Raw genomic sequence first — 17,736 nt, 5'->3', positions numbered from 1 at the left:
GATCTGGGTTCAATTGCCGCCTCGGGCGACTCTCTGTGTGGAGTTTGCACATTCTCCCCGTGTCTGCGTGGGTTTCCTCTGGGTGCTGCAGTTTCCTCCCACAATCCAAAAAAATGTGCAGGTTAGGTAAATTGGCCATGCTAAATTGCCCGTAGTGTTAGGTGAAGGGGTAAATGTAGGGGAATGGGTCTGGGTGGGTTATGCTTTGGCGGGTCGGTGTGGACTTGTTGGGCCGAAGGGCCTGTTTCCACGCTGTAAGTAATCTAATTTTTTAACTGAAGAAATTCCTCCTCATCTCAGTTCTAAAGGGTCGTCCTTTCACTCTAAGGCTGTTGCCTCAAGTCCTGTGGTCACCTACTAGTGGAAACATCATCTCCATGCCCACTGTATCCAGACCTGTATTTGGCAAGTAACAATGAAATCCTCCCATATTATTCAAAATTTCAATCGAGTATAGATCCAATTCCTCAACTGTGCCTGATATGACAAGCCCAATATTTCCAGGATTGATTAGATTAGATTCCCTCCAATGTGGAAAGAGGCCATATCGACCCAACAAGTCCACACTGACCATCCGAAGAGTAGCCCACCCAGACTATTCTCCTACATTTATCCCGAAGTAATGCATCCAACACTGTGGGCAGTTTAGTATGGCCAATTCATGTGGCCTGCATGTTTTTTGGATTGTGGGAAGAAACCGGGGCACCCGGAAGAAACCCACGCAGACACGGGGAAAATGTGCAAACTCCACATAGACAATCGCCTGAGGCTGGAATTGAACCCAGGTCCCTGGCGTTGTGAGGCAGCAGTGCAACATTCCAAACATGGACTGACCAGAGCCTTACACAGCCTCAGCAGTATATCTCTGCTCTTGTTTACTAGCCCTATCGAAATGAATGCTAGCATTACATTTGCATTCCAAACTGCCAGTTGAACCTGCATGTTAACTTTGAGAATGCTGAACTAGGGCTCCTAAATTCCTTTGTGCTTCAGATTTCTGAAGCCTTTCCATGCTTAGAAAATAATCTACGCCTCTATTCTTCCTCCCAAAGTGTATAACCCTCATACTTTCCCACGTTGTATTCTATCTGTCACACATTTGCCCATCCTCCTAACCTGTCCAAGCCCTTCTGTGCCATTCTGCTTCCTCAGTGCTACCTGTCCCTCCACTGACCTTTGTGTTCTCTGCAAACTTAGCAACAATGCACTCAATTCTTTTGTCCAAATTATTAATGTATAACCTGAATAGTCATGGTCCCAGCACTGACCCCTGTGGAACTCCACTAGTCACGAGCCATTTTCCCACTTTGTCATTCTTTATCCAAGTCAGTACTTTACCTCTAACCCCATGGACTCTTGTCATACTTGGTAAAAATATTTTGCATCAGTATTTACAGAAGAGAAGGAAACATAACCCCAAAACCTTGGAGAAATAAATAGTGATGTCTTGAAAAGTGTCCATGTTTCAGAGGTGGAAGAGTTTCTTTACTAATTGGGAAAATGTTCCAACACCATTTAGAGGACGTGCTGGAGGGCCCATTCTCCGAAGGCAATATGGGTAGAGCTCAAAAATAAGATCACTTTGATGGGATTACAATATAGGTCCCCAGTAACCACTGAGACATTGAGGAACAAATATGCAGGTAGATTATGGAAAGATGTAGGAACAACAGGGTTGTCATTGTGGGTGATTTTAACTTCCCCAATATTGATTGGGACTCCCTTTGAGCAAGAGGCTTGGACTGGGCAGAAATTGCACCCAAGAGAGTTTCTTGAAACAGTATGTGGAAAGCCAACTAGAGGAGGTGGGGGCGTACTGGATCTTGTGTTGGCTAATGAGCTTGGCTACATGACTGACCTTTCAGTGGGAGAGCATTTTATATTCAAATAGCTGTGAATAAGGATAACCCAGGACCTTGTGGGAGGACAAGGTAAGTCAGCATGAGGCAGGAGCTAGGAAAACTTAATGAAGAGCTTTTTATTGTGCAACACCACATTTGACATGGGAGTTATCTAAAGACCTCCTTGGTCAGAGCTCTGAACTGATATGTTCCAGTAAGGAAGAAGGATAAGGATGGCATGGTAAGAGACCCTTGGACAATGAATGAGGGAGGTTGAGAGTTTAATCAAAAGGCAAAAAAGAAGCATGTGTAAGGTATAGGAAGCTAAAATTGGACAGGGCCTGAGAGAAGTATAAAGAAAGCAGGAAAGAACTCATGCTAGGAATTAGGAGAGCAAGGTAATGCCATGAAATAATCTTGACAAGTAGAGTTAAAGAGAATCACAAGGCAATCTATACATACATTAAAAACAAGAGGATAACTAGGGAGGAGATAGGGTCATTCAGGGATAAAAGAGGAAACTTGTGCTTGGAGACAGAGAATGTGGACGAGAGCCTAACTGAGTACTTTGCATCCGTGTTCACCCAGGAGACAGACGTGGAGAATAGTGAGATTAGTGTGGAGCATGCTTATATGCTCAGGTATTTTGAGATCAAGAAAGAAGAGATGCTGAGCCTCTTGAAGTGCATTAAGATGGATAAGACCCCAGGGCCTCATAGTATCTATGCCAGGTTATTGAGAGAGGCAAGAGAGGAGGTTGCTGGGGCCTTGACCAAGATCTTTGTACCCTCGCTAGCCACTGGAGAGGCCTGGGAGGACTGGCAAGTAGCTAACGTTGTTCCTCTGTTCAAGAAGGGAAATAGGGATAATCCAGAAAACTATACATGGGTGAGTGTCTCATTGGTGTTTGGGAAGCTGTTGAAGAGAATCCTTTGGCTTTATGCACATTTGGAAAAGCATATCCTAATCAAGGACAGTCAGCATGGCTTTGTAAGGGGCAGGTCATGTCTTACTAACTAAATTGAATTTTTCGATAAGGGTAGAGCAATGGGTGTTGTCTATGTGGATCTTAGAAAAGCTTTCGACAAGGTCGATGATAGATGCATCAAGAAGATTAAGATGCATGGGATCTACGATGACTTGGCTGCATGGATTAGAATTGGCTTGCCCACAGAGGGGAATGGTGAAAACGTGATTTTTTTGGCTGGGGGTCCATGGTTAGTGGTGCTTCACAGGGATCCATACTGGGACCTCTGCTGTTTATGTTTTATATATATAAATGACTTGGATGAAAACATGGATGGCTGGGTTAGTAAGTCTGCAGATGACACAAAGATTGGTTGAGTTGTGGCTCGTGTAGAAGGTTGCCAGAGGATGCAATGGGATATAGATCAGTGCAGATGGAGTTGAATCTGACTAAATGTGAGGTGCTGCACTTTGGGAGGTCAAATATTAAGGAAAAGTATACTGTTAATGGCAGGACCCTGAATAGTAATGATGTACAGAGGGATCTTGGGATTTAAATCCATTGGTCCCTGAAAGTGAAACACAAGACAAGGTGACGAGGTTAAAGAAGGCATGTGGCATGCTTGCCTTTATTGGTTGGGGCATTGAGTACAAGAATTGGGATGTCATATTGCAGCTTTATGAGACTTTGGTTAGGCCGCACTTCAAGTATGGCGTTCGGGAAGAAGATTACAGGTCAAGAAGGCGGTGCTGAGTCCGAGGGTTGGGGCTGAGATAAGGTGGGGGGAGGGGAAATGAGGAAGCTGGAGAAATCTGCATTCATCCCTTGTGGTTGGAAGGTTCCTAGGCGGAAGATGAGGTGCTCTTCCTCCAGGCGTCGTGTTGCCATGGTCTGGCGATAGGGACTGGATGTCCAAAATCCACAAATCTGACTGCCCCGGCTGACCCATTGTCTCAGCCTGCGCCTGCTCCTGCCCCACCGAACTCATCTCTGCATACCTCGACACTGTCCTGTCCCCCTTAGTCCAAGGAATCCCCACCTACGGTCGGGACACCCTCCACCTCCTCCATAATTTTCACTTCCCCGGCCCCCAACGCCTTATCTTCACCATGGACATCCAGTCCCCATACGCCTCCATCCCCCATTACGAAGGCCTCAAAGCCCTCCACTTCTTCCTTTCCCACCAACCCAACCAGTACCCTTCCATTGACACCCTCCTTCAACTGACTGAACTGGTTGTCACTCTGAACAACTTCTCTTTCCAATCCTCCCACTTCCTCCAAACCAACGGAGTAGCCATGGGCACCCACGTGGGCCCCAGCTATGCCTGCCTCTTCGTCGGATAAGTGGAACAGTCCACCTTCCTCCGCTACATTGATGACTGTATCGGCGCTACCTCATGTTCCCACGAAGAGGTTGAACAGTTCATCCACTTTACTAACACCTTCCACCCCGACCTCAAATTTACCTGGACCGTCTCAGACTCCTCCCTCCCCTTCCTAGACCTTTCCACTTCTATCTCGGGCGACTGACTCAACACGGACATTTACTATAAACCGACCGACTCCCACAGCTACCGAGATTACACCTCCTCCCTCCCTGCCCCCTGTAAAAATGCCATCCCATATTCCCAATTGCTTCGTCTCCGCCTCATCTGCTCCCAGGAGGACCAATTCCAATACCGAACAACCCAGATGGCCTCCTTCTTCAAAGACCGCAATTTCTCCTCAGACGTGGTTGACGAAGCTCTCCCTCGCATCTTCTCCACTTCCTGCTCCTCCGCCCTTGAACCCCGCCCCTCCAATCACAGCAGGACAGAAGCCCACTGGTCCTCACCTACCACCCCACCAACTTCCCGATACATTGTATCATCCTTCGTCATTTCCGCCACCTCCAAACAGACCCCACCACCAAGGATATATTTCCCTCCCCACCCCTATCAGCGTTTCAGAAAGACCACTCCCTCGTCAGGTCCACACCCCCCACCAACCCAACCTCCACTCCCAGCACCTTTCCCTGCAACCACAAGAAATCCAAAACTTGCGCCCACACCTCCCCCCTCACTTCCCTCCAAGGCCCCAAGGGATCCTTCCATATCCGTCACAAATTCACCTGCACCTCCACACACATCATTTACTGCATCTGCTGCACCCGATGTGGTCTCCTCTACATTGGGGAGACAGGCCGCCTACTTGCGGAACGTTTCAGAGAACACCTCTGGGACACGCATACCTACCAACCAACCCAACCGCCTCATGGCTGAACACTTTAACTCCCCCTCCCACTCCGCCAAGGACATGCAGGTCCTTGGCCTCCTCCATCGCCAGACCATGGAAACATGACGCCTGGAGGAAGAGTGCCTCATCTTCCGCCTAGGAACCCTCCAACCACAAGGGATGAATGCAGATTTCTCCAGCTTCCTCATTTCCCCTCCCCCCACATTATCTCAGTCCCAATCCTCGGACTCAGCACCGCCTTCTTGACCTGCAATCTTCTTCCCGACCTCTCCGTCCCCGCCCCCACCCCCTCTCTGGCCTATTACCCTCACCTTAACCTCCTTCCACCTATCGCATTCCCAACGCCCCTCCTCCCTACCTTTTATCTAGCCTGCTTGGCACACCTTCCTCATTCCTGAAGAAGGGCTTATGCTCGAAACGTCGATTCTCCTGCTCCTTGGATGCTGACCTGCTGCACTTTTCCAGCAACATATTTTTCAGCAATAACAAAACTAAGACTAAGACCGCTCTTGAGCAAAAGGAATATCTTGCTGACTCTGAAGGCGAGTGGATATTTCCACCCCCACTAGTGACAGATCCTCCTTACACTCCAAATTATGATAATAAAAAGAAACTAAAGAAAAAGCAAACAGCATGAAAACAGATCCTTTGGTCCAACTCACTCATGCTGTCGAAGCCTCCCTGAGAGCTTCAGTGGGTAAGGGAGGTCTCCCAAATGGAGTCTACTCAACCTTCCCTGGTTCTTTCCCTTAGGTCGTTCAGTTGCCTGGAGTAAAATTCTTACAAGCAATCCGTTAAAGGTTTAGCACATTTCTTGAAACATTTACTAGTATCACAGTTACAGAGTAACAAGACACCAAGCCCTAGTCTAAGTAGAGGTTCTAAAACCTCAGCAGAGTAGCGGTACCAGCACTTAGCAACTCGTGCTCTCTCAGACTACTCCAAAAATGGCACTCACAATCTTCAGAATTTATACAATTTTTGCCCAGTAAACATGTACTGAGTTGGGAGGTCATGTTGCGGCTGTACAGGACATTGGTTAGGCCACTGTAAGAATATTGCGTGCAGTTCTGGTCGTCTTCCTATCGGAAAGATGTTGTGAAACTTGAAAGGGTTCAGGAAAGATTTACAAGGATGTTGCCAGGGTTGGAGGATTTGAGCTATAGGGAGAGGCTGAACAGGCTGGGGCTGTTTTCCCTGGAGCGTCGGAGGCTGAGGGGTGACCTTATAGAAGTTCACAAAATTACGAGGGGCATGGATAGGATAAATAGGCAAAGTCTTTTCCCTGGGGTCGGGGAGTCCAGAACTAGAGGGCATAGATTTAGGGTGAGAGGGGTAAGATATAAAAGAGACCTACGGGACAACTTTTTCACACACATAGTGGTATGTGTATGGAATAAGCTTCCAGAGGAAGTGGTCGATGCTGGTACAATTGCAACATTTAAAAGGCATTTGGATGGGTATACGAATAAGAAGGGTTTGGAGGGTTATGGGCCTGGTGATGGCAAATGGGACTAGATTGGGTTGGGATATCTGACACAGTGCCAGAAGAAATGTACACTGAGCTTAAAGGAGCTTTTGTTGTATGGTCGTAGTGTCACTCCATCTGATCCAGGAGACCCAGTTTCAAGTGCCAGCTGCTCTAGAGGTGTGCAGTAACATGTCTGATGACATTGATTAGAAAATATCCATGTTTCAAACAGGAGAGATTTAGGGATCAGTAATAAAGATATTCACTGTGAATATGGCAAGAGTCCACGGGGATCTGTCTATGACTGATTCAGATGTGGTACAATTCAAGATAGTCAGTGTGGTACTGTGGGGTTGGTAGACGGAACTTGGAAACAGTGGTTCTGTGAAGATGTTGATTCTGCAGTTGGTGTAGATTAAGCCTTAGCTGTATGACTCTACCCACTTTCAGTGCTAATGTTTGAAAAGATTTGGCCATTTCAACAGCAGTCTAGAGCTGTTTCTCAAAGAGTGACTGCCTTTCCTTTCGCTCTGTGTTGTGTGCTTCTTTGTGTGCGTGGGCATGCCTCCCTGTGTGTTTATGAGTGCATCTCTGGGTCGGGTGTGTGTGTGTGGGTTCACCTCCCTGTGGGTGTGTTTGTAGGAGGGAGGGATGGATATATGTGGGCATGTTTCTGTGTTGGGGTGGATGTGGATGCACCTCCTCATGGGACAGTTTTGTGTTGGCACACTTTCCTGCCTCTGTGTATATATGTACAAGTTGAGCATGAGCTAATTCTCTTGCCAACTATGAAGCATCTGCCCACCTTTGTGCTGTACTCATTGTATTGTAGCACCGAACCACCTGACTTCGAAATATCATTTTGCAAAGAAAAACAATTCAAAGGATTAATTGCATGCTTCCCCTGTTGTAAGGGTTAAATACCACTCTTGTACATCTTGGCTTTCTAAAGTCTGGAATCCAATCAGAAACTCAGTTAACTCCTTTGGTGGGAGGTGAATGTGGTATAGAATGTAGTCAGCCCTCCATCCTCATGTCGGCTGTGGTAATCCAGGGAGGCCTTCCATCCTGACATGCCCATGCTTGTTCAAGTCCTTCAAGCTATAACCAGTTGCATCTCAGTCATAGTGAAATATGGTCTTTCATGGCTACTATAGCTACTTGCTCAGATCCAACAGTCATAGGTTCTCCAAAGGTCTGGGATCAGCATTCTCTCTAAAGTGTGGTATGTTAACAAACCAAAAACATTGGTGTAATTGATTGCATCAGCTATGGTGGAAGCAGTGCAATGGAGCCCTTGTTTTGCTATCTGTACAGCTGCATGGTTCCTGTGTCTGACTGTTGGATATAGGTAGCTCTAGATAAGTTGGACCTTTCTAATACCAAAGCAAATGCAGCATATTTCCAGAAGCACACTGCAAGTCAGTCAGTAACTGAAGATAACAGACAAATTTAACTTTTTCACACATTGAATATGTTAACTCATCTGTATGTCGACTCTTTTACACTGATTTGTGTATTTCCAGTATTTTCTGTCCTGTCCTCAATTTCTAACATCTGATGCACTTGCTTTTGGTTTCATTGACTGTTTGACTATGATTCAAATTGTCCTGCCCAGAAGATGGCTATGTGAATGGACATGTATGGGACTCCTCTGTTTCAGAAAGTAAAGTTTGACACTGCACTGGATTCACACTATCAAATTGAGACAGTCTAAACCTAAACCCTATACTATCCAGAATAACATCAACACATTTGGTACATTTTATGGTCTACAATGATTCTCAGCAAGGGGCCTAGTAATCTATTCTGTAGCTTTCCACAAAGTTCTGGGAAACACTTGATCAGGTGCCATTATGAATGTTAAGATTTCTCTTCTGTAATATGAACTCTTTTTGTCCATCACTATTTATTTCCCCAAATTCCCTAGCTTCCATGCCCTTCTCCGCAGTAAATACTGAGACGAAATATTTGTTTAGTATCTCACCCATCTCCTGTGGTTCTGCGCATAGATGGCAATGTTGGTCTTTAAGGGGCCCTGTTATCTTTTGCCCATATGTACTTATAGAATCTCTTTAGATTCTGCTTAATTCTATTTGCCATAGCTATCTCATGCTTCCTTATTGCCCTCCTGATTTCCCTCTTAAGTATACTCCTACCGTACTTCTAGGGATTCACTGGATTCCAGCTGTTGATACCAGACAAATACCTCCTTTTTCTTGACTAGAGCCTCAATTTCTGTAGTAATTCAGCCTAGCCCTTTATACTAAGCAGAACATGCTGTCTGTGAACTCTCATTCTCTCATTTTAAAGGTCTCCCACTTCCCAACCACAAATAGCTACCCCAGCCAATTTTTGAAAGTTCCTGTCTAGTACCATCAAAATTGGCCTTACTCCAATTTGAACTTCAACTTTTTGATCTGTTCTATCCTTTTCCATCACTATTTTAAAACTAATAGAATTATGAATCACTGGCCCCAGGTGCTTCCTCTACTGATACCTCAGTCACTTGCCCTGCCTTATTTCCCAAGAGAAAGTCATGTATTGCTCCTTCGCTAATAAGTATATCCACATGTTGATTAAGAACGTTTTCTTGTGCACACTTAATAAATTCCTCTCCATTTAAGCCCTTAGCATGATGACAGTCCCAGCCGGTGTTTAGAAAGTTAAAAATCCCCTCCCATTGCAACCCTATGTTTCTTACAGATCCCTGAGATCTCCTTACATATTTACTTTTCAATTTCATGCTGACATAGGATTTTTGGCGGGGTGAGGGGGTCTTCAATACAATCCCAACAAGGTGATTATTCCCTTTGTTATTTTTCAGTTCCACCCAAATAACTTCACTTATGTACTCCCTGGAATATCCTTCGTAAGTATAGCTGTAATGTCATCCTGAATCAAAAAACGCCGCATCCCACCCCTCTTTTCTTTTTTACCTCAGAACATTAAGCTGCCAATCTTCTGTTCCTGAGCTACATTTCTGTTATAGCTGTAATATCAGTCATATCTCATACTCTGCCAAGCTCTTGTCTGCCTTGATTATTTAACTTGCTTCCCTTATCTACTGTACTAGTCTCAGTTTTTTCTCTTTTCTCACTATCACTTTGGCTCCTGCCATCTCCCCTTACTAGTTTAAAGCCACCAGAGTAGCACTAGTAAATCTCCCTGCATGGATTTTTCAGGTGGAACCGTCTCTCTTGAACAATTCGTTTCTCCCCCTGAAGATATCTCAGTGGTCCAAAAATGTGAATCATAATCCCGTGCAGCAGCTCCACAGCCACCTGCTCTATCCTCCTATTACTACTGTCAATATCACGTGGCACCGGGAGTAATCCAGATATTACTACCATCGATGACCTACTTTTTAACCTCCTGCCTAGTTTCCAGGACCTCACGCCTTTTCCTCCCTTTGTCGGAGGTACAGAAAGTAATCAGGAAAGCTAATAGAATGTTGTGCTTTATTGTAAAGGGAATTGAGATAGATGGTTGACTGCTAGGAATGGTAGGCGAAAGTGAGGACTGCAGATGCTGGAGATCAGGATTCCTGATGAAGGGCTTTTGCCCGAAACGTCAGTTTTCCTGCTCCTTGGATGCTGCCTGACCTGCTGTGCTTTTCCAGCACCACTTTAATCTTGACTCTGCTAGGAATGGTAGAAGAGGTAGCCTGTGGCTATCTCCTTCTGGAACAGGTTTGCTATTTTGGATGCTGTTGGGGATGATGCCTTCTTAGGTGAGTAGCACTGGCAGTCAGGTTTCTTTCTGTGACTGGCTGTATTGTAATGAGGGCTATGTCGAGTTCCAAGGGGACCAATTGTAGTAGAGGACTGTTAGTCTGGGGCACTGACAGATGTTTCTGCACCCATCAACGAGACATCACTCTGGTGTGCTGCGTCCCTGGTGTCAGGGTCAAGGATGTCTTGGACAGGGTGCAGAATATTCTCAAAGGGAAGAATGGTCAGCAGCAGTTCTGTTGAGATATTTGTATCATTGACAGTGGAGTTGCAGATAGATAGGATAGTGAAGAAGGAATTTGGTATGCTTTCCTTTATTGGTCAGTGCATTGAGTAGAGGAGTTGGAAGGCCATATTCTGGCTGTACAGGACATTGATCCGGCCACGTTTGGATTACTGTGTTCTGGTCTCCTTGCTATGAGAAGGATGTTGTGAAACTTGAAAGAGTTCAGAAAATATTTACAAAGATATTGCCAAGATTGGAGGGGTTGAGCTATAGAGAGAGGTTGAGTATGCTCGGGCTATTTTCCCTGGTGTGTCGGAGGATGAGGGGTGACCTTGATTATGGACCAGGCCAGATGCCCTCAAAACATTTCAGCAAAGTAGTCCAGACCCTAACTTTGCTGGTTGTTTTAAGCAGGTATACAGTGGATATTCCAGGAGTGATACAGCTGGCCCAACCATTTAATTTTAAACAAAACAGAATTTATTTGCAAGGTGACCAAATGAAACACAAGCAAAGATAACCAAATATAGAGCAACAACTTATCCGAAAACCTGATAGATTAACCCAATTTAATGATGCTGTTCCAAATACTTGCAACAATCCCCAATAAACACCCGTTGGCAAAAAAAGGAAAAATCAAACCCAAGGTGTCTCAGGTGGGAGAGAGAAATTCAGCATGAAACACCTCCTTTCATGGAGCTGTTTCTTTGACCAGCAGCCTCAAAACCTTCTGATTGCCTGCTCTGAACAGCTAGACTGCAAAAATCAAACCAGAGCAAAGCTGAGCTTGGAGAACTAGTCACTGTCCTTTCATTGTAAAATGATTTGGAGATGCCAGTGTTGGACTGGGGTGTACAAAGCTAAAAATCACACAACACCAGGTTAGAGTCCAACACTATCACTTGATGAAGGAGCGACGCTCCGAAAGCTAGTGTGCTTCCAATTAAACCTGTTGGACTATAACCTGGTGTGTGATTTTTAACTTCATTGTACAAGTGTTTTTTTAAACTTGAAAGCCTTTGTCCTGAGGCAGTCTCTGTTAGCTATAATTAAATTGGCCCTAAAACCCATAAAACCGAGACCTCCCGGAAACTGTGTTTATGACCCCTCTAAGAAAAAAAACCAAGGACAACAAAACCTTGTTAAAGGAGCAGCATCATCATACCTTATAAAGGTTTATAAAATCATGAGGGGCATTTATAAGGTTAATAAACAAGGTCTTTTCTCTGCAGTGGGGGAGTCCAAAACTAGAGGCATAGGTTTAAGGTGAGAGGGGAAAGATTTAAAAAGGACCTAAGGGGCAACTTTTTCATGCAGAAGGTGGTAAGTACATGGAATGAGCATCCAGAGGAAGTGGCGAAGGCTGCTACACCTACAACATTTAAAAGGCACCTGGGTGGGTGTATGAAGGGTTTAGAGGAATATGGGCCAAATTTTTTATTTAGGACTAGATCTATTTAGGTTGACATAGACAAGTTGGATTGAGCGATCTGATTCTGTGCTGTATATCTCTATGATAGCCATGTGTGAAGTGCTGTAAGACTGGAGGATGCCTCATCTGGTGCTATTATCTTAAAGAGGCTGTAAAGAAAAGCCAAGGAACTGTAGACTAGTGAGCCTGATATCAGTGATGGGTAAGTTTTTGGAGGGGTATCTGAGGGACAGGATTTACATGCATTTGGAAAGGCAAGGACTGACTAGGAATAGTCACCATGGCTTTGTGCATGGGAAGCCATGTCTCACTAATTCGGATTCTGAAGAGGTGCGGAGGAAGCTTGTTGAAGACAGCAGCAAAAATGTTCTGCGTAGTAGAGTGATTAGCAAGGTTAGATCACATGGGACCCGGGGGGAGCTAGCCAATTGGATACAAAATTAGCTTAAAGATAGGAGACAGGATGGTAGGAGAGTTGCTTTTCGGACTGGAGACCTGTGACTAGCAGTGTGACACAAGGATCAGTGCTTTTCATCATTTATGTAAATTATTTGGATGTGAATATAGGAGGCATAGTTAGTTACAGATGAAACCAAAATTGGTGGTGTAGTGGACAGTGAACAATATTATCTTAGAGTACAATGTGCCTTTCATCAGATGGGCCGCTGGGCTGAGGAGTGGCAGATGGAGTTTAATTTAGATAAATGTGACGTGTTGAATTTTGGTGAGGCAAGCAGGGCAGAATTTACACACTTAGTGGTAGAGCCTTGGGGAGTATTGTCGCAGGAAACCACAAAAGAGACCTTGGGGTACAGGTTCATAGTTCCTTGAAAAAGTAGATTCAGGTAGACAGGATGGTGAAGAAACCATTGCTTGCCTTCATTGGTCGTAATATTGAATATAGGAGTTGAGACATTATGTTGCAGCTGTACAGGACATTGGGGAAGACAGTTTTAGAATACTACATACAATTCTGGTCAGCCTTCAGTAGGAAGGACGTTGTTAAACTTGGGAGGGTACCGAAAAGATTTAGAAAGAAGTTGCTGGAGTTGGTGGGTTTGAGCTATAGGGGAAGGTTGAATAACCAAGGTCTTCTTCCCAGGGTGAGGGAATCTAAAAATAAAGGGCGTAGGTTTAAGTGAGAGGCGAAAGATTTTAAAAGTACCTGAGGGGCAACATTTTCATGCTGAGGATGGTGCATGTATGGCACACGCTGCCAGTGGTGGGGGCGGATACAAGTATAGCATTAAAAAAGCATCTGGGTGGGTATGTGATTAGGAAGGATTTAGAGGGATATGAGTCAAGTGCTAGTAAATGGGACTGGGTCAGATTAGAATATCTGGTCCACATGAATAAGTTGGACTGGAGGGTCTGTTTCCATGCTCTGATACAGGGGTAGCAAGCCAAACCAAATCAGCCTCACTATTAGTGGATTTGCAACACAGTAAAATCAAGACATTCAATGACCGTCCAAACTGCCCAATTGTTTATTTGCGTCTAAAATGGGACATAGGTAGCATGGTTTTCATTCTTTGCTATGCTACTTTGTGGTTTCCTGCGAGGGAATCATTTGAGTTTTGTCACTTGCCATGGCTGAGCCCCCTCTCAAAGACATGCGGTACAATAAATGTCTTTGTACATCTTCTGTATTGCTACAGCGATGAATAACATGAGTTTACTTTGTGTTTGGGAATCGTACATGATGTGCATTGCTGACTTGACCTTGTGTCATTTGCTCATCCTTCCAGTATCTTCAGCTGCCTTGTTTTATTGGGGGTATTTTTTGTACTTTTAAACTATTTTAAACTTAGGTATTCTATGTAGCCTACTGAGATTTTCTGAAGCATTTTCATAAAATTCCCAGTGTGGAAACAGGCCATTGGCCCAATAAGTCCACACTGACCCTTCAAAAGGTAACCTACCCAAACCCATTCACCTACCTTATTGGTCTACACTTACCCTGATTAGTGCACCTAACCTACACAACCCTGAACACTGTAGGCAGTTTAGCATGGCCAGTTCACCCAACCTGCACACCTTTGGATTATGGGAGGAAACCGGAGCACCCGGAGGAAACCCACACAGACATGGGGCAAACGAGGTAAAAACAATAACTGCAGATGCTGGAAACCAAATACTGGATTAGTGGTGCTGGAAGAGCACAGCAGTTCAGGCAGCATCTAACGAGCAGCAAAATCGGCGTTTCGGGCAAAGGCCCTTCATCAGGAATAAAGGCAGTGAGCCTGAAGCGTGGAGAGATAAGCTAGAGGAGGGTGGGGGTGGGGATGGGGAGAGAGTAGCATAGAGTACAATGGGTGAGTGGGGGAGGAGATGAAGGTGATAGGTCAAGGAGGAGAGGGTGGAGTGGATAGGTGGTTTCACGACATGGTTGAAGAGCTTCAGAGCAGAGGAAATTACCTGGGAGTTGCAATGGGAGAGGGACTCCCTGAGATTCTTGTAGAGAGAGGAGGAAAACTTCTTCAAGGCAGGCATCCTTGTAAGAGGATTCGCAGTAGGGTTAAAATCAACGAGGTAAAAACAATAACTGTCGATTTCGCTGCTCGTTGGATGCTGCCTGAACTGCTGTGCTCTTCCAGCACCACTAATCCAGTATTTGGTTTCCAGTATCTGCAGTCATTGTTTTTACCTCATTGATTTTAACCCTACTGCGAATCCTCTTGCAAGGATGCCTGCCTTAAAGAAGTTTTCCTCCTCTCTCTACAAGAATCTCAGGGAGTCCCTTTCCCACTGCAACTCCCACGTAATTTCCTCTGCTCTGAAGCTTTTCAACCATGTCGTGAAACCACCTATCCACTCCACCCTCTCCTCCTTGACCTATCACCTTCATCCCCTCCCCCACTCACCCATTGTACTCTCTGCTACTCTCTCCCCACCCCCACCCTCCTCTAGCTTATCTCTCCATGCTTCAGGCTCACTGCCTTTATTCCTGATGAAGGGCCTTTGCCCGAAACGTCGATTTCGCTGCTCATTGGATGCTGCCTGAACTGCTGTGCTCTTCCAGCACCACTAATCCAGTACATGGGGCAAACGTGCAAACTCTACATAGACAGTGACCCAAGGCTGGACTCAAACCCATGTGGGGCTGTGAGGCAGCAGTGCTAACCACTAAGCTACCGTGTTGCCCTTAGCAACCAGATATTCTTCCTGATACTTCACATTGCAAACTTAATTTACTTCAGTAAGGCATACATTTGGCAAAACTATGCATCAGTCAGAAAAGTAGGAGTTTTAATAATTCATCAAGGAAAGACAACATCATGATGAGCCTCTGTTAATAACAGTTGTCCAGTTTCAATGGTGAGAAATGGATATTGATATAGAGCAGAAAGCCAGGTGAACAAGCACTGGCCGTTTGGTCCAAGCCGGAAGATTGTTTATAGTTATATGCTTGTCCTCACTGTGTCCTCTGTTAACTGACCTAATTTGAATGAGAGACTGGGTTTGGATGTGCAGTGGGAAGGCAGGGAGGGCTTTAAGGTATGCATCCGGGCTGGGTTTTTTTTTTGAGCCCTTTGTGACCCACCTGCCCCTTCCTTTAGTTTGTAGGTATTAGTGTTGCAAAACAATCCTTAAAACAAGAGTTATCATTGTGTTTAAAAGAGAGACCATAAAAGCCCATACAGATTAGAGGTATGCATAATTGGAGCCCAGATAACGTTTGAGCAATGCCAAAGATCATCCTCTGGAAAAGAAAATGTATTGACTGCTGCCAGAAATAAATTTTTTAAACTATTTTTCTGCTTTTGGTTACAGGTCCTTTCACAGATGTTGTCACTACAAACCTGAAACTAAGTAATCCCTCAGATAAAAACATATGCTTTAAAGTGAAGACTACAGCCCCGCGGAGATATTGTGTGAGGCCTAACAGCGGAGTTATTGATGCAGGCACTTCAATCAATGTCTCCGGTATGATGTGTTGTGCTTGAGCACAAGGTCTTTGTGCCTAATTAAATTTTTGTGTCAACATGCTGCTCCTAGAGATGATGGGACCGGAAGCTGAAGCTTCTTGTCGTGACATTGTGTCATTTGAACTGAAGTGTTCGCATTGCTTTTTCAGCTCTCACAGTATTTAAAGCATATTGTAAAATTCAGTTCCATTTTGTAAATCTGCAACTCTTTTTTATAACTTTTACGGGTTTAAGTTAGTAGAATTGTAGCTCCAAAATTTATCTCAGTAATTTAGTGAGCAGGAATGTAATTTTGGCTGTATTATCTGTTCATGACAATTGATCTGTTCAGTTTGAATTGCAGTGTGTGTAGTGGGCCTAACTGTGAAAGCATGAGAAAGTTTGATATATTTTGTATTCTAATAGTTTAATACTGTTCTTTGAGATCTTACCTTTGTAAAATAACACCCTGGTGTAGGGGAGATCCCTGTTCAAAAACTGAGACACCAATAAGGACTGACTTCTATTATTGACCCAGTAAGGGAACCTGTTCCAATGTTGGCACATTCCAGGGCAGCCCTTCAACTGGTGATATATTCTAGGAGAGCCTTTTCAAAGTTGAAATGGTAGCACAGGGCATCTTGAACAAAGTATCAATGTGAGCTCTGCAAAGGAAATGACTTTTTTGTTTGTGTACAACAACAAGAATCCTGAATATGTTGGATGATGAGTGAAAATGTGATGTCTAAAGACTTGGGGCTTCTGTTTCAAGCCCATTGTTGAATTGAACAATAGAATCTCAAGACATTGGATATCTGATAGTCAGGCTTTCAACAGATTGTCTTTCAGACCATTAATGACCAAGTATAGAATACATTCTGAGAACAGTTAAGTGATCCAGTGAACAGAATGAATAGTTTCTTAATGTCACAAACCAAATGTGACTTTAGTCCAGGGAAGACAGCTTTTTAGTGAATGGGACTACTGAATGTTTCTGTTCTTTAAAGTAAAAGTAAGGTCTTCAGGTTGTGCCAGAGAATCATAGATTCATACAGCATGGAGTTGTCCAACTCATCCATGCCAACAGGTATCCCAAACTCACCTAGCCCCATTTGCCTGTATTTGGCCCTGATTCTTCTAAGACTTTGCTATTCATGTGTCTGTCCAAATGTCTTTTAAATGTAGTAATTTTTCCTGTATCTACCACTTCCTCTACAGCTTATTCCATACATGCACCACCCTCTGTGTAAAAAAAAGTTGCCCTTCAGGTGCCTTTAAATCTTTGTCCTCTCACCTTACACCTATACCCTGCAGATTTGGACTCTCCGACTCTTGGGAAAAGATCCTGGTTATTCACCTTACCTATGCTCTTCGTCCCCGAATGAACAGTGACCGTAACATGTTGGAATTTAGCATCAGTTTGGGAGTGACATTCTTGGTTTGGAAACGACTGCGTTGAAATTAAATTAAAGTAATTATATAGGGATGAAGGCAAGGTTGGCTGTGGTGAGGTAGGAGAGGACTTCAGCGAAAAGACTCCTTAGGAACAATGACAAATGTTTAAGAAAATTGTTCATGACCTATAGGAGAGATTTATCCTAGTGAGGAGGAAGAATTCTAAGACGAGGATGAAACAACTTTGGTTGATTAAGGAAGTAAAGATAACATCAAATTGAAAGAAAACAAAACAACGTGTTCAAGATCAGTTGATGATCTACTGGATTGGGAAAGTTTTAAAAGCATACAAATGATGACTAAAAAGGGAAGAAAATAAACACTGAGGGCAAAATGACAAGTCCAGTTGAGTTTCCGATCAGTGGTCACCCCCAGGACATTGGTAGCCGGGGATTCATTGATGGCAATACTGTTGAATGTCAAGGGATTGTCTCTTGGAGATTATCATTGCCTGGCATTTGTGTG

The 17,736-nt window shown here is 44.3% G+C and overlaps 1 protein-coding gene across 1 annotated transcript in view; it reads left to right on the top strand.

Moving 5' to 3' along the window:
- The window catches only part of vapb (VAMP (vesicle-associated membrane protein)-associated protein B and C), a 117,955-nt gene that overhangs the window by 27,421 nt on the left and 72,798 nt on the right, over positions 1-17,736 (top strand). The window contains exon 2 of the mRNA XM_072556846.1: positions 15,683-15,835. Within this exon, the coding sequence (XP_072412947.1) occupies positions 15,683-15,835 (153 nt within the window). The remainder of the gene's footprint in view (positions 1-15,682; positions 15,836-17,736) is intronic.

The sequence above is a fragment of the Chiloscyllium punctatum genome, chromosome 37, assembly GCF_047496795.1.
Source record: "Chiloscyllium punctatum isolate Juve2018m chromosome 37, sChiPun1.3, whole genome shotgun sequence".
In the NCBI taxonomy this organism is placed as follows: domain Eukaryota; kingdom Metazoa; phylum Chordata; class Chondrichthyes; order Orectolobiformes; family Hemiscylliidae; genus Chiloscyllium; species Chiloscyllium punctatum.
This window is presented reverse-complemented; position numbering and strand designations above follow the sequence as displayed.